This window comes from Bos grunniens, chromosome 21, assembly GCF_055505025.1.
Source record: "Bos grunniens cultivar Pamir isolate PY7600 chromosome 21, Bosgru_T2T1.0, whole genome shotgun sequence".
Classification (NCBI taxonomy): Eukaryota; Metazoa; Chordata; class Mammalia; order Artiodactyla; family Bovidae; genus Bos; species Bos grunniens.
In genome coordinates this window covers 856,980-881,662 of record NC_141185.1, presented here as the reverse complement: position 1 = coordinate 881,662, position 24,683 = coordinate 856,980, and the positions used below count along the sequence as shown (strand labels likewise).

Below are 24,683 nucleotides of genomic sequence, written 5' to 3'. Positions count from 1 at the left end.
ATCCCCTTCCAGCAGTTTCTCTCGAGCTGTTTTTGGAAGTGGCGGAGGCCCTGCCCTCCACCCGCTGAGGCTCCAGCACCACTGACAGTGCTAGGCGGGGCCGGGACCCGGCCTGGACCGGGTGGCGCTCCCGCCCGAATCCCGCTCCTGTCCCAGAGCGAGGCCGTTGCTATAGAAACCGAGCAACAAAGGGAAGAGGGCGGCGGCCCCAGCAGGGTGGGGTGGGGTCCTCTGGGGACCCGGACGCCAGCACCGGGCAGGGCGGGCTGCTGCGCCGTCGGGGCGTCAGTCTGCGTGTCCCGACGCCGCCCTTCCGGGCCGAGGCCCCGCTGGCCAGGACGCCCGCCGTCAGGGGGCCGCGGAGTCCCAGCCCCACCCGCGGCCCAGCCGGTTGCCCCGAAGTTGCCATGGAAACAGGCGAGGACCGAGCGGGCCCGGTAGAGGCCACCCTGCGACGGAGGCCAGGGGGCGCCAGGCGGGTCCCGTAGCCCCCAGTCCGCCCCGGCAGGTGCGCCCCTGCCCCCGCGGCGTCCCGGGCGGCCAGACCCCGGGGGCGGGCTCCCGACGCCCCGCCCCGGCCGCAGGCCAATGGGCGAGCGGACAGCCGGGCGGGCGGGGCGGGCGCGGCGGGCGCGGCGGAGGCAGCGGCTGCGGCGGGGAGACGGGCGCGCGCGGAGAACGCGGGGCGACTGGGCGTACGGACCATGGCCTCCAAGTGCCCCAAGTGCGACAAGACCGTGTACTTCGGTGAGTGCCCGGGCCCGGCCGCCCTTGGGGTCAGCTCCCCGCTGCAGAGCCGCGAGCCCCCCGCGCTCGTCGGCCAGCGCCCGGCCGCCACCCCAGGATGCCCGGCCCGGATCCGGCTCGTCCGCTGCCCACGCGGGTGCGGCCGGAGGGTGGAGCGGCGACGAGCTGGGGGCGGCCACGCCCGAACCCCCGAAGTAGCCGATGGGGGCGAGGCGGGGGCCCGAGGCCTGGCGGGCGGGGGCGCGTGGACCCTCCAGAAAGCGGCCGGGCTTGGGGGAGCGCTCTGCGCTCGCGGGCCGATCGCGGTCCTGCCTGGCTGTGCCCAGCGGGGCGGGGTCGGGCGCAGCAGCAAGCTCTGCACGCTTCCAGCGCGCTCCCGCCTTTCTCTGCCCTTTCGCTCGGACCCCAGTCGCGCCACCCACGGACATGTGGCCGGGCCGGCTGGCTTCATGACCCTCAACCCCAGCCCCGACCTCTGCCCACGCTGGGCCAGGTCTAGGCTCTGTCTGGATTCAGCCCATGCGGGGGCGACCTTGGCCTCCACCTCTTACGCGTTCCGACACGCTCCTTTTCTTGGCGCAAGTTCCCCCTGGACTCTCCTGCGGTTGGGGTGAGGAACGAACCCTCACAAGCAGGAGAGGGCGCTGGAACCCAGGTGGCCAGGCCCCCTACCTCCTCAAGGTCAGAACAGTGGCATCCGGGAGGAGAGAGTGGGGAGGAGAGCCTGTCTCTGCCTGGAAGCCCCCTGGGTTGGCAGAGACTGCCTCCCATGGGCGCACCACTCGCTGGCACTCCTAACCTGATGTCTGGCTCACTCCCCCACTCTCCCTCACCCTGGCTGGCCCTCTCCCCAACTTTGCCAGGGTCCCTGCCCACTAAGCCTCCCACCAACTCCCGCACAGACAGACAGTGGCACAAGTCAGAAGAGCAGGAGAGACAGGGACAGAGAGAAGACCCTTCTCTCGTCATCCTTGGGGCAGTGGCCTGGGTCTGAGGTGGGGACTGGCCGAGGTGAAGATGGCCCCTTGGTTTCCCTGCGGACGGGTGGGAGGAGGAGGCGCAGGCCGTTGTTTGCTGTTCCCAGAGGGGAGGGACCGGATTTGGCCTGGAGTGCTTCTGGCCTGGCTGGAGGCCGCGGAGCTTCCGGCTGCCTGCTGGGGAGCCCGCCCAGCCCTCGGTCCCCATTCGGACAGGACTCATCCCTGTAAGGCTCAGGGTAGGGGCCAGCCCCAGGGTTGTCCTGCCAGCCCCGCTGCCCACATCTTTACTCCGGGCCAGGCCAGCTCAGGGACGGGCCGACAGTCCCGTGGACAACCCGGAAAAGCGCTTCTGCCTGCTTGGGCGGCTGCTGGCTCCCAGCAGAAAACAAAGGCTGGCTTCTCTCCTGGTCTGGAGGCCCTGGTGGAGGAAGGGGCGGGGCCAGGAGGCTGCCACCCCGAGTCCGGCTGCACCCCAGTGGGTGCACAGAGGAGCCGGGCCAGGGCACCCCGCAGTGACCTCAGGATGCCAAGTCTTTGCGTCCCCGACAATGGCAGCTGGGTGGGAGCTGGTTCCTTTCCAAGCCATTAGACTCAGTCGATTCTGCCTTCCCAACGTGGGCTGGTAACGTGTGGCCATTGACCTGCCCGGTGGGTCCGAGGGTCATTCCCCTGCCCCCCAGTGGCCACAGCCTAACAGCTAGCCAGAGCAGCATGGTTCTGGCTGCCCTGAACCGCAGCTGCCTCGGCAACCGCTGGCCAGCGGGAGAGCTGGGAGAGGATGCCAGTCTGGCATGGGATCTGAGCCTGCCTTGGGCTCAGCCAGCTCCTGTCTGCCCTGGCATGGACCTGTGGGAGGCCTGGCCAGTCTGAGCCCTAGCCTCCTAGGGTGGAGTGGCCAGAAAGATCTATAAGCCTGTGGTGCCCCTGGGAAGGGGATGGTGGGTGGGGGTCCCAGAGGCTGCCCCTGGCCAGGCCAGCAGGTGCCACCAGGGTCACTGGAGCCAGAACTCCAAGCCCCGAACCTGAGCCACCAGGAGCACAAGCTGCCCTCCAGGAGCCTCCCAGGCCGCCTGGGCCTGGGGGTGTGCTGGCCCGGCTCCTGCTCCCCGCCCTGCTGGTGCCCTGGGGGAGGCCTGGCCCAAGCAGGGGCCACTCTGGGAAGGAGTCCCCGCTCCCTGGCCAGTCCTGCCCGAGCGGAGGGGCCCCAGCCCACCCACCCCTCTCCTCCCCTTTCCTCTGGCCAGGCCCCTTCCAGTCGGGAGGACTCCAGCTCAGCTCCAGCGGCTTCCTGCCCCGTCCTCCGCCCCTTTCCTGCTGTGCTTCCCTGGGGAAGCCCCAGCTTCCGTCCATCGGGAGACGGCCCAGGAGCCCTGGAGTAGGGGGAGGCAGGGGGCAGGGAGGGCCCCCGACGTGACCCTTAGCAGCTGGTCTCAGACCTTGGGCGCCAAAGCCGGAGGCAGGAGGGGCGGTGCTCTCGCAGCTTAGGGTGAGGAGGCCAAATATGGACAGCCGGCGCCCTGCCCTGTCCCCTGGGGGGCCACAGGGACTGGCCTCTCCACCGGGGATCTGGAGGCTTGACGCTACTGCCATCAGCCAGGCTGAGGCTCTGCCAGCTCCTGTAGGGCCCTCCTGGAGGCTCTGGGGCCGTGTGAGGGGCAGGTGTGTGCGGCATGTGTCAGGGAGGGGCAGGTTTGAGCTGGAAGCCCGTCCAGGTTGCCTGGTCCAAGCAGTGACCCAGGGTGATGAGGAGCAGATAGTGGGGGCAGCCACATGGCTCCTGGGGGGTGAAGGGGACCCAGATGCCAAGGCTGCCTGGGACCTGGGGGCAGCGGGGGCTGAGCATGGGGGCTGGGGGCGCGGTGCTGACACTGCCCTCCTGCCCAGCTGAGAAGGTGAGCTCCCTGGGCAAAGACTGGCACAGATTCTGCCTCAGGTGCGAGCACTGCAGCAAGACGCTGACCCCTGGGGGCCATGCCGAGGTGAGCGCCTCCCCCAGGCAGGGAGGGGGCGGGGAGCCGGGCCAGACCCCCGCCCTCAACCCCTGCCCTCTGCCTAGCATGATGGAAAGCCCTTCTGCCACAAGCCCTGCTATGCCACGCTGTTTGGACCCAAAGGTGAGACTGGGTCCCCCATGGGCCAGGCCGGTGGGGACACCCCGCCCAGCTCAGACGACCCAGGTCCCCTTCTCCCCTTGCCTGTGCGGTCCCCTCCCTCCTGGAAGGACAAGCACTCTCCCTGCCTTCCCCACTGCGGCCCTCTGGGGATGCGGTCCTGGCCCCCCATGGCTGAAGGAGCCTTCCTGGGAAGTTGGGGGTGGCTGAGAGGTGCGGGGGTGGGGAGGGCCCGGGCTCCCGTGTCCAGTGCCTGCCCCCACCCAGGGGTGAACATCGGAGGGGCCGGCTCCTACATCTACGAGAAGCCCTCTGCCGAGAAACCCCAGGTCACCGGCCCCATCGAGGTCCCGGTGGCCCGAACTGAGGAGCGGAAAGCCAGCGGCCCCCCGAAGGGGCCCAGCAGAGGTGGGCGGGGTGAGTGTGTGGCTCGGGGGTGGGGTCGGCGCCGGCAGACCCTGACCCCGCCCCTCCCCCAGCCTCCAGCGTCACCACGTTCACCGGGGAGCCCAACATGTGTCCTCGCTGCAACAAGAGGGTCTACTTCGGTGAGTGGCTGCGCCCGGCCCCTGCCTGGGAGGGCTCCCCGGGCGCCCCGGCGTCATCCTCTGTCCCCTCCCCAGCCGAGAAGGTGACGTCTCTGGGCAAGGACTGGCACCGGCCGTGCCTGCGCTGCGAGCGCTGTGGGAAGACGCTGACCCCGGGCGGGCACGCGGAGGTGAGAGGCGAGCGGCCCCGGACGGCGAGGGGGGCCGGCGCGGGGGGCGAGCGGCGGGCCCGAGGAGGGCTATGAGGGTCCGGGGACGCGAGGGCCCGAGGAGGGTGGGCGGGGGTCCGGGGTGGAGCGGGCGGGCCCGAGGGGAGCTTCAGGCCGGGAGGGGCGGGCGGGGGCTTCGGTCTGGGGTGGACAGGCGGGCCCGGAAGGGAGAGGCGGGCCGGGAGGGGCGGGCGGGGGCCCGCGGGGGCTGCGGTCTGGGGTGGGCAGGCGGGCCCCGAGGGGAGCTGCGGGCCCGGAGGGGCGGCGCGCGCTGCCCCCTGGAGGCCCGCCTGGCGCGGTGCGCGCACCGCGCACGGACGCTGGTGCGGCGGCGCTGCGTCCTCCAAGTCCACCTGGGGAACCGAGGGCTCAGGGTGCCGGGCGCCTGGACGTGGAGGAGGCCACCGGGGGCGGTGGGCGTGGAGTCTGTGGCCCCCTTCTCACCACCCGCACCCTGTCCTTAGCACGATGGCCAGCCCTACTGCCACAAGCCCTGCTACGGAATACTCTTCGGACCCAAGGGTGAGTGTCGGCTGGAGTGTGGGCCGCGGGCCCCCTCCCGCCCTCTCCTCCACCAAGCGGTCTCTCTCTGCAGGAGTGAACACGGGAGCCGTGGGCAGCTACATCTATGACAAGGACCCTGAAGGCAAAGCTCAGCCCTAGGCCCCCGGGCCGCTCTGTGCGGGTCCCTGACCCCAGGCCCACTGCTTGGCTGCGCGGGGAGAGTGCCCGCTGCCCAGGCCGCCTCTGCACCTGCAAGTCCAGGGCCAGAGAGCTGGGGGAGGACCCTAACCCCAGGACCCTGCCCCGTCCCTGTCTCCGGGTGTATCTGCCTGTGTGTCCCCGACGGCCCGCTGCCCCCTTTCGTCCTGGCCCCACGTGTCCCCACGTCGGGGTCTCGTGGCCCCACATGCCCCTGGTGTCTCTGTGGCCTGGGTGACCTTTCTGAGGTGGAGCCGCCCCCATCCCGCCCACAGTGTTATTTATGCCCCACTTGCCAGTGACAGCCACAGCCACGCCCCTCACCGTGTTCCTCCCGCCTGCCTCGCCAGCGCCCGCCCACCGCCCTCACGTGGCTCACACTCTGAGTGCTGGGACTTTTGCTACCAATAAAAGGTCTGAAGGTCAAGGGCGCACATGTCTGCAACTCTGGGGCGGACTCGCAGCCGAGGGCCCATCTCTCAGTACAAGTGCCCCCGGCATGCCTGGGCCCGGTTTCAGGTGGGGGCGGGGCCCTGTGCCCAAGGGTGATGCCCATGGGTGGCAGGCAGGGAGGATGTTGTTTGGGCTGGTTTAGGCGAGTGGGGGGCTGGGCCCTTGGGAAGGACTAGAGGGAGGTGGGGAGTGCGGGAGGCTGGGGTCCTGGTGCCCAGAAAGGGGCACTAAAACCAGGCGGTGCCTTGGTCCAGCAGAGAGCTGGAGGGAGGGGAGCTGAGGGCACCCGGTGGAGGGAGGGAGGGACAGACGACCCCTCCTGCAGGGGAGGAGCGGCGAGGGGTGGGCAGGACACCTGAGGCAGAATCTGTGCCAGTCTTTGCCCAGGGAGCTCACCTTCTCAGCTGGGCAGGTGGGAGCCCAGGGACAGAATGCAGGCTGTCTGGAGGGCCTAGTGCTCCTGCCTGAACAGAGTTTCTGCATCTGGTTTGCCGTGTTGATGGAGTCACCTCTGGCCTCTTCAGGCTGACCTTCGCAACCGGGAACCCCTAGCAGCTGGAGGAGCCCCCTAGACTCCCGCCCACGCTCCTGCCTTCCCTTTATCCGCGGCTCCCTAGCAGCCCGCCAGAGGGCGCCTCTTCTCTTCCGCTCCGGGGCAGAGCCCTGGTAGACCCGCCTTCCACGGCTCAGCGCGTGCGCCGGCCTGCTCCCAGTACCGCATCCCCAGAGGCCTGGCCCTCCCGGAGCCAGGAGCTTCGGGACCTGGTCATCTCTGGGCCTGTAGGCACCGTAGGCAGCCGACTCCATATGTGCCCTGCCCCCACCCCCTCACCCCCGGGGCCAGCTCTCAGCACCCCAGCCCCTGGCACAGGCCCCTCCCTGGCTCATTCTCCAGGAAGCAGGTTGAGACAGCTGAGCCAGGCCGGGCTCATTGTCCTTCGAGCAGCCATCCGTGTCCCTCGGGTGGAGCGGCCGGCTCGGTGTCCGCAATCCCAAGCCGCCCTCCCTCCTCCAGGCCCGTCCGGGCGTCCAGCGTGGGCAGCAGTGTCTCCTTGGATTTGGCCGGCGCCGGGAACGCAGCCAGGACGTGCAAGGCGGGTTGGCCTGCCCCGGGGGGTGGGAGGCCCTGGTGCAGGTACCCCAGGGGCGCCCCACTTTCACCCCGGGCAGAGGTAAGGGGTGCACTCAAGAGGAGCGGCTGGGACGACTCTCCCCATTCCCCCCTCCCTCCTGCTAAGCCGAAGCTCCCTGGTTGGGGGGGTCGTTGGGGGCACCCCCAGGCCCGCCCTTGCCGAGGGCTCCTCTTGCCGGATGGAAACTTCCTGCCGTCCAGCCAGTGGGGGCTGCTGAGAGCACAGCTGGGCCCCTCTTCCTCTGTGAAGCTCCAGTGGAAACTACGCGAGGGAAACGCGATCTTCTGCGAGCCCTTCCCCCAGACCCGGGAGGAGGGGCGCCTATTGTGTGACTGCCGCCTTGCGGGCAGGGTGAGGGGCACCGGGTCCCCCAGAGGGCGGATCGGCCGCAACCTGCTTGGCGCTAGTGCCTCCCACTCGCGGGGTCTGGCCGGGGAGGCCGCGTTCCGTTTCCTGCTCGCGGGAGAGTGCTGAGCCTCCTTGTTTGTTTCCCTGGGGTTGTCATGGAAACCGGGGCGGGGCAGCTCCCGCCGGGCTCCTCGCGGTCGCCGGGTGCCGCCAGTGGGGGCCGCGGGGGCCCCGCGCTGCCGGGGCTCCCTAGGGGACCCCAGCTCCAGGGAGCCAGGTGTTTCCTCGGGCACCCCGCCGGCCAGCGAGGCGGCCCTGAAATGCCATCTAAGCTCCTCTCTCTGCTCCAGAACCCCAGGGCTGGGCAGGGCACCCCGGCCTCCTCTGACACCCTGCTCCCCAGCCTCACCCCCTCCCACCGGTCCAGTCTTCCCCACTTCCTCCACAGGGCCCTCTGAGCCCCCATGCATCCCATCAGGCCCTGGCTGGTGTTCTTTCCCCTGCCCCCCACGCCAGGCATCTCTTCAGCTTCCTCTGTCCCCACTTCCTGAGTCCCGGAATCCCCTGACCCCTGCCCTAGATCCCCCAGCCCCTCTCCCTCCCAGCCCCACCAGCTTCCCCTGGGCCAGTGACCCCCCAGTGCCAGCCCTGGGCTGCCCCTCTGCTGTGAAGGCTCCCTGGGGATCCCGCCCTGTTCCGCTAGCCTCCCTGAGCCCCTCCAGGCCTGGAGGGGGCATGACCTTTCTCCAGCACCAACGCACTGGTAGTGGTTCCAGGAGCTGAGGGTCAAGAAGTCACCGAGTGCCTGTGAGCCTGGCCCTGGGCCGCTGGGGGCGGGGCCAGGGAGGACAGCTGGGAGAGGCGGCCAGGTGCGGGCTGCACACTTTCTCAGGGCCCAGTGGCTGCAGGGGTGGGTCTGGGGCGGTGAACATGCCCAGCTGCCGGACTGGCGAGGCTGGAATCTGAGGCCGTTCTGCATGGCCTTTGGCTCTAGGATACAGAGATTCCTGGCACCAGGCTCATCCTGGGGGGCGGGGGTGGGTAGGGAGGGCAGGGGCACTTCAACAAGCCGAGCTGCAGGCCCTGGCAGGGCTGGCTGAGGGGGCTCACGGCTCAGGTGCCCCAGCCCCTCTGCATCCCGGGCCTGCTTCCAAGAGAGGAGGGGAGGGACTCTCTCCTGCCTGGGCTGGTCTCAGGCCCGGAGGACAGGGTCGGAGCCCTCCTGGGAAAGCACAGATTCCATCCCCCCCGCCCCCACCTCACGGCCACCTGGGGCAGGACCTTGGGGCAGACAGGGGGTCCTGGGAGACAAGCTGCTAAAAATAGGCCTTGGGAATGTCTGAGTGCCTGTGACTCAGCCGGGCCTGGAGGAAGGGCAGGGAGGGGTGGACTCTGGGGGTAGGCAGCCGGCTCTGGCCCGGGCTCAGCAGTGGTCCCCGAGCACACATTGGAGCCGCAGGGCACTGGGTGCAGGAATGCCAGAGCAGCCCTGCCGGCCCAGCCCTCGCAGGGGACAGCCTTACTCTTGTCCATGCTGAGGAGGGCCCAGAGCCTGGGGCGCAGGGTGGAGGCTTCAGGACTGGCTGGCGAAGGCCAGGGGCAAGGGCCACCGTGTATGGCCTGGGGTGGGCGTCTTTGTAGCTCCGAGGGCAGAACTCCCCTGGAAGGCTCCTCAGCGGCCGCTGGGGCCGAGCCTTGCTCCACAAGTTCTCCCAGTGCCTGGAGCCCAGGTGAGCCCGCCTTGGGGCCCCCGCCTGCCCTCTCTGTCCAGAATCCTGCTGTGGGGCAGAGTCCCACCTAGTTCCCGTCTGGGTGGAACACGAGCGGGTGAGGGTGTGGCCGTGTGCACGGAGAGGGTGAGCACGCGCTGGTGGCCTTGGCCAGCAGCCAGAACCCCGCAGCAGCCTCCCCCAGGTCTCAGGGCCCTGGGTGACCTCACGCTGGCAGAGTGTAGGGGGTGTATTCTGGGCACAGAGCAGCCTGGGGCAAGAGGCTGTGCTGGTCGCTCTGTCCCTCACACTCCAGATGCCCACAGCCCTGGGGCCAGTGCTGGGAGGGAGAGCGCGGGGCTGGGTGCTGCCCGCGCGGGGTGCCGTGTCTTGGGATGCGCCTGGTGCTTCACTGTGCCTTCCGTGTGTTCGTGCAGCAGACGCCACTAATGACCCCAAAGGGCCAGGCAGGGCAGGGCTGGGTCTTGAACTGGCCCAGTGGTCCTGAGTTTGGTTGACCTTGGGCCGGGTCAGCGCCCCGCCCCTCCCAAGAGCTTCCTGGGGCAGGTGACCTGATGGAAGCCGGAAGCCTGCTCCTGGAGGGGCTGTTAGGGCCTGGCCGGCACCTCACAGGGAAGCCTCAAATGGGGCCGTGCCTGGCCAGAGAGTCTAGAGGCTGTGGGAGCTGTCCACCCTGCACACTCCCCAGTGCTGGAGGACTGCAGCTTTGGGGGGTCCCTAATTTCACAGACGGGCAGGCAGATAGGGAGCTGGGGGAGCTGAAGCTTTGGGAGGGTTCCAGGGAGAGAGAGTGTGTGTGTGTGGTGTGTGCGTGTCTGGAAAAACTGTGCTAAGTACCAACCCAAGGGCTACGCCCATGGGCCTTGGCCCCTCTTGGCCTCCTCCCCACACCAGCCTGCGCTGTGGCTATGGCAACGGCAATAACAGCTGGGCAGGCCAGGAAGAGACTCATCACCCTGGTTTGTAAGAGGGGGGGCTCTTGCTCCCCCACTCCCAGAGTCTGGGGGGCTTGGAGTCCAGTAGGGGGAGGGCTCATCCCCAGGGCCAAGTGTGCAGAAGGAAGCCGAGCCCAGCTCAGGGTGGCCCCCTGCCCCGGAGCCCCCGAGACACTCAGATGGGTGTGCCCACACAGACGTGCCCGCAGGCCCTGGACACACGTGCGCATCCTGGGTGCCAGCCGTTCACTGCTCCCTCGGGCTCATCACGCAGGGGAGCTGACCTCCGCCTGGCACACCTACTCGGGCGGTGCGCGCACCACTTGTGGCCTGACCCCAGGGTCTGCCGTGACAGACGCCCACCTCCCCAGACGGTCCTGCCCGGTGCCCCCACCCACCCGGCCCTCTCTGTCACCGGGGGGTCTCGACCCTTCCTCCCCTCTCTGCTTCTGCCTGTCTGTCTGTCTGCCCGTCCCACTCTGGCTGTCTCTCATTTCCACTTCTCTCTTGATCATGAAGCCAGGAGTGGAGGGAACCTGGGCCAACCCTCCTGTTCCTGGCCTGGCCTGGTAGACCAGGCACAAGCCAGGGAGACACCAAGGGCTGGGTGGGGGCAGGTGGGCAGCCACAGCTCCAGAAACCGGGGAGGCACTCCTGTGCCCGGGGGGAGAGAGTGGTGAGGCTCGGGGCAGGGCAGGCTGGTGTGGTTCCCGCAGTGGAGGGTGGGCACCGCTCCTGAGGGCAGCAGGCAGCCAGCCACCTGGGGCTCCAGGGCAGGGCTCGAGCTTTGTGGACCCCAGGGCTTGCGGAGCCCCAGTGGGGGGCAGAGCTGTGGCCTACTCTCAGAGGGGGGTCCCAGGGAGGAGGGAGGACCAGAGTGGTAGGGGAGCATGGGGTCCCGAGCGCTGACCTCCCCGAGGCTGGGGCGTGCTCCACCACCGCGGGGCCTGGCGGGGGGCAGAGGGCAGGTAGGGTCGGGATGGGGGGGGAGGCCGTCGCTCCCCTCCTCCCAGCGACAGGCCCAGGGGGTGGGGTGGCCGGGCGGTGGGGGGGGGAGGCTGGGGGGGAGGGGGTGGGGTTCCCTCCGCTCAGGGCTGAGGGCCTCTCAGAGGATGGTCTCCAGCGCCCTCCGTGGGGACAGGGCCTGGTCAGGCCCAGAGATGACGATTTGTTTTGAGGGACGGGTGTGTCGAGGGGAGCCAAGGACACTGGTGAAGGTTCGGGGTGGGGGCCGGCATGGGGAGAGGACTGAGCGCTGAGGCTCTGCTGAAGCCAGGAGCTGGGTGTGGCTTGAGGGGTCACGGTGGAGCAGAGAGGTGGAGGGTCCACAGGGAGGGTAGCCCCTCCTGCAGGAGAGGGCGAGAGGGGGTGCCCTGGGCGACACTGACCGACAGGAGGGTGGGGCAGGGCAGTGTCCTCCGGGGCGGGGAGCAGGGGGACCCCACCCAGGCCTCCCTGCCTCCGCCTGGGCTGAGGGGCAACGGAAACCCGTCCATCGGCCTCCCCACCAACCCCCGACGCCCGCCATGAGGCCGCAGGCCTCTGCTGGTTAGCGGAGGATGGCCTAGGGCCCTGCAGCCCGCCAGCGCCCGCACCCTTGGCCTTCCCCCATTCCTGGAGCGGGTGGGGCCTGCAGTCTCCGCCTGGCACCGGAGAGGCTCCGGCCGCCCCCCCGTCCTTGGACGTCGGACTTGGACCTCTCCGCCCTCTGCCCTCGGCGCTTCCTGCGGAGATAAGGACCCCTCCCCCGCCGCCGCGCAGCTCCACGGAGGCCTGGGCGTTGCCGCACAGACTCCCCCAACCCCCGACATCCCGCAGAATCTCCAGCCCTGCCGTTGATGGGTGTCCCCGCCTTGGGAGGGGATGTCCCGTCTCGGAATCTCAGGGGAGTTACGCTGCGGTCCGACGGACATCCAGGGGCGGGCCGAAGCGGGGCTCGGTGGAGACTGGGATGTCCCTTGGGGGTAGGAGACGGGCGGGGCAACCTTCTGGCCCCACGCGTGATGAAGGCGGAGGGCAGTTCGTGGGGGAGGGCTACCAGGCTGAGAATGCCCTGGTAGGTGCCCCCTGCCCTGTATCTAGGGAAAGGCCTGGAAAGGTACGACACGCTCATTTGCATCTCTCTGCATTATAGCGGTTACCTTCGGGGCTCCAGCACTCTGAGGCGGGGGTGGGGCGGGGCGCGTGGGGTGCTCTCTCCCGCTCTGGGGAGCTCCCGCCCAGAGTCCGGGGCGAGGGCGGGGCTCCTCCGGGGTTCCAGCCCAGTCCAGTCGGCGAGAGTGCCCGCCGACCTCCTGGACCCCCTCGGACCGCACTCTGCCGTCGGCCAGGCCCGGGTCTTGCCCCAAGGCGAGAGTGGACCAGATGACCTTTCTTGGCCTGTTGGCTGGAATCCGAGGCCTCCGGGTCCAAGTCCAGGACTCAGGGGGGCGGGGCGCTGGGGGCGTGTCCCAAAGGGGCGGAGCCCAGGGGTCCTTGAAAGACGCGGACCGGGCGCGACCCACCCAGTCCAGCGCTCCGGTCTGCTCCCGCCTGGCCATCTGCCCCGATCCGGCGCCACCATGCCCAAGTGCCCCAAGTGCAGCAAAGAGGTGTACTTTGGTGAGCGCACCCCACCCTCGCCCTCCCCGGCTCGAGCTGAGGCTTCCCCCTCAGCCCCACGCGGAAGCGCGGCCCAGGGTCCATCCCGCGGGGCTGCCCGGGTGGGCCGAGGGCGCAGGGGGACCTTGGGCAGCGCCTCGGGGCGACACCTAGCCTTGCTGGTGGCCGCCTGGTGTGCCGGTCGGGCCTCCGGCGTCTGGTCGCCGTCCATCTCTGCCCCGCTCTCTCTCCGGGTCTCACTGAGTCTCCGGTCTCTGAATCTCCCTGACTCTGGGGTCTCCCTGTCTCCGGGTCCCGCTATCTCGCCCCTTCCCTGGCGCGCCCTGGGCGGGGACCCCGGCGGGTCGGCAGGAACGCGGGGCTCGGGCCGCTTCTCCCATCGTTAAGTAGAAACAGACGCGGAAACCCGCGCCCCGGGCGGCGCAACCCCGGGCGCCGCCTCCCGCCCCGCGCCCCTGAGCCCAGGGGAGGTGGGGGGGCAGGAGGAAGTGGGAGGTCCCTCCCGCCCCAGCACTGCGGTCGCCGGTGCAGCGGCGGGGGAGGGCTCAGTCTGGGAGCCCGGCCCGGTCCTGCCCGAGACCCCCACCTCCTCCTCCTCCAGCCCCACCCAAGCCCTCGGGGCGCCCCGAGGACCAGCGCCCACTCCCGCTCGTTAGGCGCGACGGTCTGGGGACTGGAGGTGCCCCACCCGCGGGGGCACAGGTGCCGCTGAGCCCCTGGGTGGGCCACGGGGCGCTGTGGGCGGGCCTTGGCAGAGGGGTCTGGAGAGCGTGGGTGTGAGCGTGTGCGTGTGCCCCGTTTCACGGAGTCTCATCTGTGCCTCTGCAGCTGAGCGGGTGACTTCCCTGGGGAAGGACTGGCATCGGCCTTGTCTCAAGTGTGAGAAATGTGGGAAGACGCTGACCTCCGGGGGTCATGCCGAGGTCGGTGGTGGGGCCTGGCGGGGCCAGCGGGGAGGCTGAGGGATAGGGGCAGGGCCGGTCGGCAGACTCTCATGGCCGCTCTCCCTGCAGCATGAAGGCAAGCCCTACTGCAACCACCCCTGCTACGCGGCCATGTTCGGACCCAAAGGTATGCTCCCCACGACCTTGCCTGACCCAGCCCTCCACAGCCCCTGGCCACCCCTAACCTGCCCTCTACCCCTCTGCAGGCTTTGGGCGCGGCGGAGCCGAGAGCCACACTTTCAAGTAAACCCAGGTACTTCCCGACGCCTCACCCCGCCCGGCCCAGTGGCCCTGAGAGCACCCTGGACCTGCACTCACCTCTGTCCTTGTGTCTCTGCACAGGTTTTGGAGACCCATCTCCAGCTGCCCGCTGGGCTGCTGTCCTCCAGGCCAATGGCAGGCCTTTCTCCACAGGCACCTGGGGCTCCCCTTATAGACCCCCCCTGCCCTCAATAAATGCGGACACTTGGAAGACCTGCTTGTGTGTTTGCATCCCTGGAGCAACAGTGCAGGGGTGTGGCCAGGGTCCCGACGCCAGGCCACGCCGGGCACTCCTGGGGGTCCTGACGCCAGGCCACGCTGGCACTCCCTCTTCCTGCTGCTGCCAGCCTTGCTGCCTGCTGCCCTGGTCGGGCAGGGGTGCTCTGCGGGGAGCCCTGCTGGACAGCCCCTTGTCCAGCTCTGCAGATGTGCAGCCCTCCTCCCTGGTTCTGGAACAGGTCAGCAGGAACAGAGGGCCACAGGGTGAATCGCTGAGCTGGTTCCGCTTTTGAGAAGCTTTGGGGCGCTGTGGTGGGGAGCCCTTGCCTGCCCTCCCCACTTCCTGTGGCTCCACCCTTGTCTCCATTCCTTACCCCACCCCACCAGATGGAGCCAGCCCCCTCCGTGCATTCACCCAGACACCACCTGCCTCATCTGCCCCCACCCTACACCCAGGGGCTAGCATGTGGCCTCTGCCTGATGGGGGACTGTGAGGACTGGCTGGGGAGCGACGGCTGGGGGCTGTCTGGAAACTCTCATGTCAGCCTGAGCCTCCCTCAGAGCCCTCCCCGTTCCCCCTACTTGGTCACTGCTGCTTTGGCTCTGGCAGACTGCCCCGTCCCAGAACTTGATCTAAAGAGCCCAGAGGGGTCATCTCAGCCTTGTGTGTGGCCTCCGCCCTGCCCCATGGCTTGGCTATGGGTCTGGCAGGCTGGCTCTGGACAGGCGTCGGGGGCCCCAGGGAGGTGTGTGGGGTCACGTGTGTGTGTGTGTGTGAGAGAGAGAGATTTGGGTGGTTCAGAGAACTCCGAGGGGTGGGAGCTGGAGAGCCTCTGGGGATGGATGGGACCGAGGAGGAGGGGGCAGAGGAGGCTGAGTGAGCCTGGGTGTCTCAGTGCTGCGGGAGTGGAGGTGTCTTTGGGGCCCAGGGACTGAGGGCTTGTGGGCAGAGCAAGCGCAGAGTGGGGACTGTGTGCACAGGAAAGTCTGCCTTGAGCTGCTGGGAGGCAGCCCTGAAGAGGCAGCTGACTCCTGGCCTCATGGTGTGGTTTGCTGTCTGGGGGTGAGGGGCGGATGAGTGCTTAGAGAGTTGAGGCCTGCAGAAGAGTGGGTCAGCCAGGCCTCAGGCTGGGAAGGAGGATACTCCACGCAGAAGGCCCAGCAGGTGCGAAGACCAGAGAGGGAAAAGGGCTCAGGAACCACTTCGGGCAAAGTCTGCCGGCACTACGGCTGGCGGGCCTAACCAGGATAGTCTCCGAGCTCAGAGACCGAAGACAGCCAGACTGGAAGCCTGTGCTGGTCCCAGTCCTAGTTGAAGGAGGACCCTGGAAGGGACTGAAGTTGGGGGTGAGGGGGCAGACAGCAATGCCCCCATGACCGTGGTGGGAGGAGGACTCTTGGGAGGTAAGCTGCTTGTGGGTGGCCAGTGAAACAGCCTCCTGGGGTTCAGGTGCCTGGGTCAGAGGCCAAGTTCTAGAGAAAGGGGTCACTTCTGCGGGGGACACAAGGGATGAGCAGCTGGCTGTGCCTGAGATGGGGGCAGGCAAAGGTAAGGACTGGGAGGAAGATGGGGGAGTCAGGTGTGACCACACTTCCTGTCGGCTTGGCCAAGGCTGGGGTTGTTTGGGGAGCACTTTCTCTGCCTTCTCTCCCTCCCCTACTCTTGTCCTCTTTACAGCTTTATTGAAGCATAATTTCATGCCATAAAACTCACCTATGCACATTCCGTGCTTTTTAACCAGTTCACAGAGTTCTGCAACTATCAGCACAATCCAACTATAGACCAGTCTCCTTGCCCACAAAAATTCCCTCATGCCCACCTGCTGCCACACCCTGGTCCCAGCCTCTGTCCAGGTCACCTGCTTCCTGTCTCTGTACACTTGCTTTCTGGACTCTTCCTATAGATGAAAAGTAATATTCGTTGGAAGGACTGAGCTGAGGCTCTACTATTATGGCCACCTGATGCAAAGAGCCAACTCGTTGGAAAAGACCCTGACGCTGGGAAAGATTGAAGGCAGGAGGAGGGGGCCACAGAGGATGAGATGGTTGGATGGCATCACCCCCTCAATGGACATGAGTTTGAGCGAATTCTGGGAGATAGTGAAGGACAGGGAAGCCTGGCATGCTGCAGTCCCTGGGGTCGCAAAGAGTTGGATACGACTTAAGCAACTGAACAATAACACATCATATAGTGTTTTGTATCTGCCCTCCTCCATGTCTAGGCGAGTCCTCGTAGATTCCCGGCACTTCTATTGTGGGGTCGTCTGGTAAACTTAAGGCTAGCTCTGAAATTACCCAAACTGCTTTCCAAAGTGGCCGTGCGGATCCCGCTCTTCAGTGGTAGGAAGAAGGCTGAAGGGGCAGGACAGAGGCAGGTAGGGGTGGGGTGGGGACGAGGTAAGGGGTAAAGGGGGCTGGCTAGGCAGAGGCTGGACTGGACAGGAAGGGGCCGGGCGGGGGTCTGCAGGCGTAGGTTTGAAGGGGAGAGTCGCTGGCCGGTCAGGAGGAGCACCCTCCTGCGTGGCGCGGGGCTGATCGGTCGAGGGACGTCCCCCGGTGCCCGGGTGCCGGCCCCCGCGTCTGCGGCCTGGTGCGCGCGGCCGGGCCCGGGAGCCCGCAGCGGCCTGGCCCGAGAGGGCTCGAGGAGGCCGAGGATCGCTCCCGGGGTTGTTCGCGCCCAGCAGCGCTGCCCTCCTAGCCGCCGGCGGTTGCCCTGCCGCCGTTTGGAGCAACCGGAGGTGCGGAGCTGATTGGTGGGATCAGGACAAGACGTGTCGGGGCTGCGGAGACTGAGTCGCCCCGCGGAGCTCCCAACGCCGATTGGTGCTCGACGCACCGGAAGTGCCTCCGCAAGGGGCGGCACAGACAGCACCCAATGCCGGAGGCGCCGCTCATTGGGGGAGCTGGAGGCGTGTCCCAGCTTGCGCGGTGACTGGGCGCAGGCCCAGCGGGGGCGGGACATGCGCGGCGATTGGGCGCAGGGACCCCGCGCTCGCGGGGATTGGACGCGCGGAGGCTGTGGCGCGCTGTCCCGGAGAGGCCAGTGGGAGCTCCATGGGGAGGCGGCGGCTGCGCCGGCCCGACCCGGCGGACGCGGCCCGGGCTCTGCCCGAGGCCATCGCTGCGTTGAGCCGGACGCTGCCCGCCGCGCCCAGCCCCGAGACCTTCCGCCGCGCCAAGTTCGACCATCCGGAGGCGGTGAGGCCAGCAGGGCAGGCAGCCGGGCGCGGTGGGCCCGTGGGTGGACTAAGGGAGGTGGCCAGCTCCACTGGCAGTCGTTCTTTGATCCCCGCAGGCCCCCGCGCTCTGGCGGCTGCTCTTTCGTGTGCTCTCGCCGCTGCCCGCCGACGGCGCCTCGGCCTCGCTCGCCCTGGGTAAGCCTTCCCTCCAGGCCCGCCCTGGCCGGCCCCGGCCCCGCCCACCAACCACTCACGGGACAGCCCTCTGCAGAGTCCCGCCCATCTCCCCGCTTCCCCGCCAGACCGGTCCTGGTGGCCCCGCCCCGCCCCTCCCACCATCCACTCACGGGACAGCCCTCTGCAGAGTCCCGCTCACCTCCCCGCCTCCTCATCGGACCCTCCGTGGTGGCCCCGCCCCTCCCCGCCTCCTGGCTAGGTCCCCGTGTCCCTACGGGACCCTTCCGAGCGTGCTCTCTGCTCTGGGGTCGCGCGTGGGGCCCTTCCTTAGAGTCTGAGGGAGTGTCGCCTCCAGTGGGTGGCCCTCCTGAGCTGGCGTCTCCTATCGCAGAGGCTCAAGCCCGCTGGGTGAAGTCGGCGCTGCGCTCCCAGGGCTACCCGAGGCGGGCGCTGGTGCAGCTCCCGGACGACGGCTCACAGGGTGGCCGCGAGTTGCTGCTGGCCCTGGCCTGGCTCCTGGCCCGCGGGCCCCTGCCCGAGCGGCTGCTGACCCAGAGCCATGTGAGGCTGGGCGACGAGATACCCGTGTGTGAGGTGAGTGCAGGAATCCCAGCCCGGGCCGGAATCTGGGGTGCGGGAGCTGGATCGGCAAGGTCGGCCCTGTGGGGGTCAGCGTTGCCCTCCTGAATGCTCGGGCGAGCACACGGAGGCAGGGCAGGGCCCGGTGTGTCCACAGGGTCTGTCCCCAGCTCTTCCTGGCACCCCTCAGACCTGGCGGTGGTCACTCGCCTGGGCCTCCTTTCCCTTTTGGGGTACCCTGTGTGGGGTGCAGGGGCAGCGTGTGACCATTGCCCCCTCCGCAGTGTGAGGCCCTGGCCAGCCCTGGCCTGTCTGCTCCGAGTGTGGAAGCAGAAGGCTGTGTGGACATCCGCCACCTGCAGTGGCTGATGGGGAAGCTGCGGCTCCAGTGGCGAAACCTGATGGCCAGTCAGCAGGAGCAGTGCGCCCTCCTGGGCAAGGTAGTGCCGCTCGCGCAGCGCCTCTCTGCTGCACAGGCCTGTCCAGCTTCCCAGCTCAGGAAGGGGCTGGTCTTTGGCTGGATGTGGGTCTTCCCAGGCCTGGCTGGGGACTGACTGGTTGGGGGTGGCCCGACGGTGGGACGCTACGGCTCTGGATTGTCCAGGAGGGGCCTTGAGCAGGTGCTGCTGGGCGTCTGTGGGGCAGGGAATCAGGGAAGCCAGCGGGGGGAAGGTACCTTGTCCTCCCACTATCTCCTGGGTGTAGGCTCACAGGCAGTGGGCAGCTCTATCGGGGATCCTAAAGGCTGGTAGGGCTCAGCTGTGGGGGCACAGGGGTCCCCCTACTGGCCTAGGGCATGTTCTGGGCTGAGAAGTGACTGGGTAGGTGGCCTGGGCTCCCTCTAGCACAGGACTCTTTGGTGCTAGAACCCCTGGCAGAGGGTCTTTTGCTCAGCTCGCGTTTCCTGGGACGCCTTCACCCTTTCTTGTCTGGGCTCCATCTGCTCCTGCTGTGTGGGACGGGCCCCCCTGCTGACCTCCCTGCTGCCCTCAGGCCTCCCCTCGCTGGTGCACCTCCCTGCCCCCCAGACCCAGGTGGTCTGTGTCCCTGCCATTGGCCTCACTGGGCCACCGAGCCTGTCTGGGGCTGTTTCTGCCACCGCCCAGGCCTGCCACTTGATGGTCTGCGGCGGGCACAGGGGTGCAGGAGCTGGGCGGGGGTGCTCCTCCCTCTGCGGGGCCTCCTGGTGGCCCTGAGCCAGCCTCAGCAGTGCTGACTGCTGTCCCTTGCTGGGCCCTCTCTGAACCCCCTTTCCCGGTCTGTACCTTGCCTAGTGCTGGGGGGCACCCACATGCTCAGCATGGGGTCTGCGCTGCGTTTCAGATCCACTCATACACCCGTGGCTGCCACAGTGACCGCAGCCTTGGCCACCTGTCTGTCACCGAAACGGAGCTGCTCAGAGACCCCGAGGGCGGCCGGCAGGTGAGGCTGGTGGGACCAAGGTGGGTGTGGCCCAAGGTGAGAAGGGGTCTGGGAGGGTGGCACACCCAGGCTGTGGGTGGTCGTCAAGCTCACCATCTGGCTTGCGTGGGGGATGGGCACAACCTCTGTCCCTCTCCTTGCCCGGGCCTGCCAGTGCCGCCATCAGTGTGTGTGTGGCCGGGTACTGTCTGGGCCGTGGGGATAGCACAGGCATCGGGCGGCTGGCAGCCAGCTGTGGCGGTGGCGGGGGGGATGCTGGAATTAAGGAAGACGCCCAGGGTCTGGGCTGACGGGTGTGGGTGCCTTGAGCCTGTGGAGATGTCGCCTGGTGATGGGCTGGGAGTGGCCCACTCTCTGCTGACCTTCTTTTCAGGAGCCCCCTCCATTACTGTGTCCTGCCTGGAGGCTCACGTGGCCAGGGGCTCCTGGGACAGACCGGTGGCCACAACTTGAGTACTGGGCTCTGGCCGTCCAGAGTGAGGCTGGCACTGCCTGGCCTGGGGGCACTTGGCCGGGAAGAATGACTGAGGCTCAGGATGGACCCAGCAGGTCTTGGCTGTAGTGCTGCGTGCTCCTGGGGGTCTGCTCCCTGATGTGGGGTCAGGGTGGCCCATGGGGCCCACCTGGCCAGTGTTCCTGGCGGCTGTCTGGCTGGCTCTGTGGGCAGGACTGTGCTTGGCCCTTGAGGTGCTGAGGCAGCATCTGGGTGTACTGAGATGCCCTTGGCCTGGTCCCCATTTGGGGTGACTCAGCAGGGCCCAGGCTTCCTGCCCCTGGTCCCCTGGTCGGGGGAGCATGGGGGCTGTGGCAGCCCCAGCCTGGTGCTGTCTGGGACCCCAGCCTCCGTGGGCGCTGTGGTGGGGGAGCTCCCCCTCCGCCTGGGGGCTGGTGCGAGTTGGTGCCACAGTACCGAAAGCGTCGTCGTGGCCAGGCGGAGGGTTACATTGACTTCCTCCCAAGGTTTGCGGATGGTCTGCGGGTGGCAGCTGGGAGCAGCCTACTTGAAGGGCCTGTGCTCTTGGGATGGGTCCCAGAAGCTTCTGGGATGGCCTCTGGTGCCGTCAGCGGCCAGGCGCGCTGTGGGCACTGGGCATTGTCCTTGTCCCCAGTCTGCTTCTGTACGGCCTGCCTGTTGGGGGTGTGGGCACCCCCGGGACTGTTCTTGGGAACCAATGAAGCTGCTTTTCTCACTCGCCACTGGGTGTGTGCGTGTGTGTGGTGTGGGCACGTGGCTCCACCCTGCCAGGTCCACAGGCCTCCCCCAGGTCACAGGGCAGTTCTCACCGCAGGTAAGTCTGCCTCTACCCTGCTCCACTGGCTTTGGGCTGGGCCCTTGGCCTGGTGTTCAAGGCACCCCCTCCGTCTGGCCAGGGGTGTCCAGCCCCCGGTGGCATGACGATGGTCGTGGCCTGGGTCTCCGTGCAGCCTCTGAGAGAGAAGGCCATCAGGGCAGCCTCAGTGCTGGCTCCGGCTGCTTGTTGGGTCCTGAAGCACATTCTGGGCTCTCTTCTAGGAGTGGCCTGGGCCTTCCCAGGGGACCAGAGGCCTGGGAGGCTGTGGAGGCCGATGTGTCTGTCGCTTGCCGTGGGCCCTCTGGGTGGCCCACACCTGGCCTCACCCCCTTCGGCTTCCTGAGGCCGTGGCGGCCCGGGCAGGTGGGCGGGGGCTCAGCACAGGGGCCGCCTGGACCCACGCGCGCCGGTGCGGGGTCTGTGGGTGCGGGCGTAGGGGTAGGGCGGGGCGCAGGGGGCCGTGCAACTGTGTTCTCCACGCTGGGCCCATGGCCTGTCCTCCGTCACCCTGAGCCAGGCACCGCGCAGCCCCTGCCCTGCCTTCAGGTTTAGGGGGTTACAGGGGAGGGGCTTCCCAGAGCCCAGAAGTCTCTGCTGTCCAGGACCCCCAGCTGCCCAAAGCCTCCAGGGTGCAACCCTCCGTCAGTGGGGATGTGGCGTGGAGTCCCGAGTGAGGGGCACCGGCACTCGGCCCCCACCCGCAGGACCCACGGTTGGGGCGGGCACGGAGGCTCCTGGGGTGGTCGAAGGCCTGAGGGTGCTGGAGGTGAGGCCGCCCGCTCCTCCCGTCGGCCTGCTGTGAGGCAGGAGTGCGGTGAGCATGATGGCGGGGCCCTGCGCTTGGCTCTGACCCGCGGGGCTTGCCTTGCAGCTGTTGCGGCGGCTGGAGATGGAGAATGCGCGGCTGGAGGCGGCCCTGGAGTGGCGGCACCGGGAGCTCATCTTCTGGCAGTGGATGGTCAGGAGGCACCCCCCACCCCCTGCCTGTCCTTCCCCTCCACACCCCTCCCCTCCCATCCCAACCCTCCCCTCCCCTGCCCTGCCCTGCCCTGCCCTGGCCACAGCAGCCCTGGGCCTTGGTGGGTCTTCCCATTTTCCAGGCGAGAAGAGAGGTCTCGGGGACGCCCCCTCACCCAACCCTGAAGCTGGTTTTTCACCTGGGCCTTGGGTTTCGAGTGTGGGGCTCTTTCAGACATCCGTCTGTTCCATCTCCACCCTTCCCAGCTCCTGAGGAGACCCAGGAGGTCCTCAGGGGGTCTCAGCCTTCTGGAAGTTTGCCCTCTGTGTGTCCCTGGTGTCCAGGCCCCTGGGGGTGAGGGTCGGTCCAGCCCCCTCTGTGACCTAGGGGTGGGAGCTGAGCCCTGCTCGCTGTCCCCGCTGGCTGGGGAACCTGGCCCATGGTCGAGGCCCAGGCCTGCCACCCTCCTTCTCACTGAGGTCTCTCCCTGCAGGACACAGTCCTGGACGCCTGCTCCCCGGAGGCCTCACCGGTCACGTTTCTGCCCAGGATCCCCGAGCCCGGGCCTGGAGCGGTGCGGCTGCTGGCGCGGGAGCTGCAGACCTTGCAGGAGGAACTGCGGGAGGCGGCAGAGGCCCGGCGGGCCGCCTGGCAGGCTGTGGTGAGCTGGCTGTGGGCCTGGGCCACTTGACCATGGACTTCCATGCTGGGGTTGCTCCCTTCGCTCTGTTTGGAAGACGTGGGCTCACCTGCCAGACTCCCCGGTGCCTCACCCCAGCAACCCTGTTGGATGGCTGGAGTGCTGGGTGGGGCTGATGGTGGGCTCCCCGGGTCTGTGCCCTGGGCCCTGAGCAGGCCCCTGGGACTTGGCCTGCAGGGATCAGCCAGGCCCAGTTCCCCGCCACGCCTCAGGGAGGAGCTGGGCCCGAGGCAGGGTGGTGGGCCACGTCCCAGGCGCCTAGTGCCCCCGGCTTGGGGCTGAGGTGCTCGATGAGGGTGAGACAGCCTGGAGGGACCAGGCCTCGGAGCAGTGACGTCTAGGCAACGGGAGGGGCTGCTGCGGGGCTGGGGCGGGGGTCAGGCTCAGTGAGAGCCAGGGAGCCCGGGGAGTGTCCTGGTAGACGGCTCGTCCTTGGCTCACTTGCTGCCGTCTCCTGTGCAGGTTGGTGGCCACGGGCCCGAGTGGAGAGCCGCGAGGCGGGCCCTGCAGACGGCTGTGGCGCAGGACCTGGCAGCCCTGCAGCGGGCCTGGGAGCAGGACGAGGGCCGGGCCCGGCCCCACGGGCCCCGCCGGCTGGTGAGGACCGATGCCAAGGTGCCTGGCGGCCCGGGCCTGTGGGCCGCCGAGGCGACAGAGGCGCTCAGGGCCCGGGAGGCCTGCCTGGAGGCGGCGCTGCGCCAGCTGCAGGGCCAGTGTCGGCAAGAGCTGGCCAGGCTGGCAGGAGCGCGGCCTGGCCTCATCTGGGTCCCGCCGCCCGCACGCTGAGCGCTGCAGGCGCCCCCGAGTCTGCACGGCCTTGGACGGGCAGGGTCCATCCTCCAGCGGTGCAGGCTCTGGGACCCGGGGCCCCACCTCGGGCAGAGCGCGCCTGCGCCCTGCGGGCCTGGAGCAGGCCCCGGCTCTGCCCCCAGGAGGTCGTGGCAGCCCACCGTGGTGCCGTGGGCGTCAGGCCTTGCTGAGCACTCTGAGGAACACTGTGGAGGCCTGCTGGCAGAGCCGAGGCTCCAGCTGGCCTCTCTGGGGAGATGGGCGCCCCTCAGGCCCAGGGAGGGCCCCTGGGCAGGGTGGTGAGGCGGGGCCAGCCCAGGGCTGCCCGGGTGCTGGACAGACGGGCACGGCCTGCAGCACGGGGCGGGTGTTGGGCAGTGTGCCCTGGGTGCCTCTGCACACCCCACTTGGGCCAGCCTGTGCCTGGGACGTGTGTGGTTATGCGTGAGTGTCAGATCAGAATGCCCGGCGGGAGCCCTGGGTGGGGGCTCTGCTCTGCCCTTGGGGGCGGTGCCCAGGGGCCCAGGGGGGAGGCCGCTGCAGACAGAGCGGCTTTGTTTCCAAGGCCATGCAGGAGCGGGGCCCGCCTGACAAAGAGCTGTCTGTCCGGGGATGTCCCGCCAGAGCCAGCCTGTCCCCGTCCTGGGAGCTTGGCTTCTCGTGCTCACGCCCCGCCCCCTGTGGGCACAGATGGGGCCTGGCCTCCTGGGCCAGGCTGCCCTGTTCCCCAGGTCCCTGGGCCCCCAGGGTACGTTCTCACTGGCACCTTGCCGTCCGCCTGGGGGCACCGGCTGGTGCAGGCCTTGGTCCCGGGTGGGGCATGCCCACGGCGCCTCTGCACTGGCCTCTGGAGCATCGGGCAGAGCCGGCAGCGGTGAGCGGATGCCCCTCTGAGGACTGCCTGTCTGACCCTACCCCGCGGCCGGCCTCTGGGTTCCCTGCACCCCCTCCCTGGCCAGAGCCCTCCTGCTAAGGCTGTGGCTCCCTGCTGCCTGCAGTTGGGGTCCAGGCACCTGACCCAGGCCCTCCACCTCAGGTGTTGAGGCTGCTTCTCATTTCCCTGCCACCACCCTCCTGCCTGCCAGATGGTAACAAGTCCACAGAAGGATGCCCTGACTCCTGTGGATCCTCTGGGGCCGTGATGGCCACGGCCTTCGGGGCCCGAGCTTTAGAAACACAAGTGGGAGCTCAGTGCCTCAGGGCTGTCGCTGCTCCGCTGACCCGCAGGCCCAGGACACTTCAGCCAGAACCCCCGTGTGTCCGTGTGTCTGTGGGACTTGGGGTGCTGATCCTGAAACACGAGGTGGCCCAGCCTGAGAGGCCAGGCTGGTGGGCGGTGGGGGCCCCTGTGGTGACCCTGAGACAGGAGCTTGCCCAGGTTGCGGGGTGCAGGCTGGGCCCCTGGGGTCGGGCTCCTCCTGCTGTCGTAATAAATGAGCCTGGTCACAATCCGGCCACTTCGGGGGGCTGAGGTCCAGTGGGCAGGCCAGAGGCCCCAGAGAATCTGCCCTGGGCCTCAGACCTCGCCGGCTCCTTCTCTGACCCTCCGCTGCCTCTCCATCTCTGCACTCCCCCTGGCCTGCTGGCCACCAGAGTCCCCTTCTGCTTGTGATGTGACAGGTTTACAGGCTGGACCCCTGGGCTCAGATCCTGCCCCCAACCCCTG

General features: G+C 68.5%; 3 protein-coding genes across 8 annotated transcripts; all 3 read left to right on the top strand.

Annotated features, from left to right (window-relative positions):
• Positions 1–658: 658 nt before the first annotated feature.
• On the top strand, positions 659–5,724 carry LOC147348835 (cysteine-rich protein 2). 2 transcript variants are annotated; one of them, XM_086362667.1, is made up of 8 exons: positions 659–747; positions 3,612–3,706; positions 3,784–3,841; positions 4,106–4,246; positions 4,318–4,386; positions 4,462–4,556; positions 5,060–5,117; positions 5,191–5,724. In XM_086362667.1, exons 1-8 carry the CDS (start codon positions 705–707, stop codon positions 5,256–5,258), a joined length of 627 nt encoding a protein of 208 aa, XP_086218793.1. In that variant the 5' UTR covers positions 659–704; the 3' UTR covers positions 5,259–5,724. The 2 variants fall into 2 exon arrangements, with proteins under 2 accessions (XP_086218793.1, XP_086218794.1); XM_086362668.1 differs by lacking the exon at positions 4,106–4,246.
• CRIP1 (cysteine rich protein 1) lies at positions 5,680–13,915 on the top strand. Of its 3 annotated transcripts, none has more exons than XM_086362670.1 (6): positions 5,680–5,816; positions 6,766–6,844; positions 13,326–13,420; positions 13,511–13,568; positions 13,648–13,694; positions 13,784–13,915. In XM_086362670.1, exons 1-5 carry the CDS (start codon positions 5,733–5,735, stop codon positions 13,686–13,688), a joined length of 357 nt encoding a protein of 118 aa, XP_086218796.1. In that variant the 5' UTR covers positions 5,680–5,732; the 3' UTR covers positions 13,689–13,694; positions 13,784–13,915. The 3 variants fall into 3 exon arrangements, with proteins under 3 accessions (XP_086218796.1, XP_086218795.1, XP_086218797.1); XM_086362669.1 differs by having other exon boundaries at positions 6,766–6,922; XM_086362671.1 differs by lacking the exons at positions 5,680–5,816; positions 6,766–6,844 and adding an exon at positions 12,403–12,497.
• Positions 13,916–16,900: 2,985 nt separating this feature from the next.
• Positions 16,901–24,559, top strand: TEDC1 (tubulin epsilon and delta complex 1). 3 transcript variants are annotated; one of them, XM_086362661.1, is made up of 8 exons: positions 16,901–17,119; positions 17,217–17,295; positions 17,669–17,871; positions 18,141–18,296; positions 19,180–19,298; positions 21,442–21,528; positions 22,022–22,189; positions 22,691–22,968. In XM_086362661.1, the coding sequence occupies exons 1-8, from the start codon at positions 16,976–16,978 to the stop codon at positions 22,827–22,829; spliced, it is 1,095 nt and encodes a 364-aa protein (XP_086218787.1). In that variant the 5' UTR covers positions 16,901–16,975; the 3' UTR covers positions 22,830–22,968. The 3 variants fall into 3 exon arrangements, with proteins under 3 accessions (XP_086218787.1, XP_086218786.1, XP_086218785.1); XM_086362659.1 differs by having other exon boundaries at positions 16,904–17,119; positions 19,180–19,278; positions 22,691–24,559; XM_086362660.1 differs by lacking the exon at positions 18,141–18,296 and having other exon boundaries at positions 19,180–19,278; positions 22,691–23,153.
• The last annotated feature ends 124 nt before the right edge of the window (positions 24,560–24,683 follow it).

What these genes read in the sequence shown, in the direction of transcription:
- CRIP1 (XM_086362669.1), top strand. Translation starts at nt 5,733, where the DNA reads ATGTCTGCAACTCTGGGGCGGACTCGCAGCCGAGGGCCCATCTCTCAG. An exon ending in CACTTTCACCCCGGGCAGAG is followed by an intron (nt 6,923 to 13,325) that starts GTAAGGGGTGCA and finishes GTGCCTCTGCAG; the next exon opens with CTGAGCGGGTGACTTCCCTG. An exon ending in CCTCCGGGGGTCATGCCGAG is followed by an intron (nt 13,421 to 13,510) that starts GTCGGTGGTGGG and finishes CTCTCCCTGCAG; the next exon opens with CATGAAGGCAAGCCCTACTG.
- TEDC1 (XM_086362659.1), top strand. Translation starts at nt 16,976, where the DNA reads ATGGGGAGGCGGCGGCTGCGCCGGCCCGACCCGGCGGACGCGGCCCGG. An exon ending in ACCCCGAGGGCGGCCGGCAG is followed by an intron (nt 19,279 to 21,441) that starts GTGAGGCTGGTG and finishes CTTGCCTTGCAG; the next exon opens with CTGTTGCGGCGGCTGGAGAT. An exon ending in TCATCTTCTGGCAGTGGATG is followed by an intron (nt 21,529 to 22,021) that starts GTCAGGAGGCAC and finishes CTCTCCCTGCAG; the next exon opens with GACACAGTCCTGGACGCCTG.
- LOC147348835 (XM_086362667.1), top strand. Translation starts at nt 705, where the DNA reads ATGGCCTCCAAGTGCCCCAAGTGCGACAAGACCGTGTACTTCG. An exon ending in CACGCTGTTTGGACCCAAAG is followed by an intron (nt 3,842 to 4,105) that starts GTGAGACTGGGT and finishes GCCCCCACCCAG; the next exon opens with GGGTGAACATCGGAGGGGCC. An exon ending in CCCCGGGCGGGCACGCGGAG is followed by an intron (nt 4,557 to 5,059) that starts GTGAGAGGCGAG and finishes CCCTGTCCTTAG; the next exon opens with CACGATGGCCAGCCCTACTG.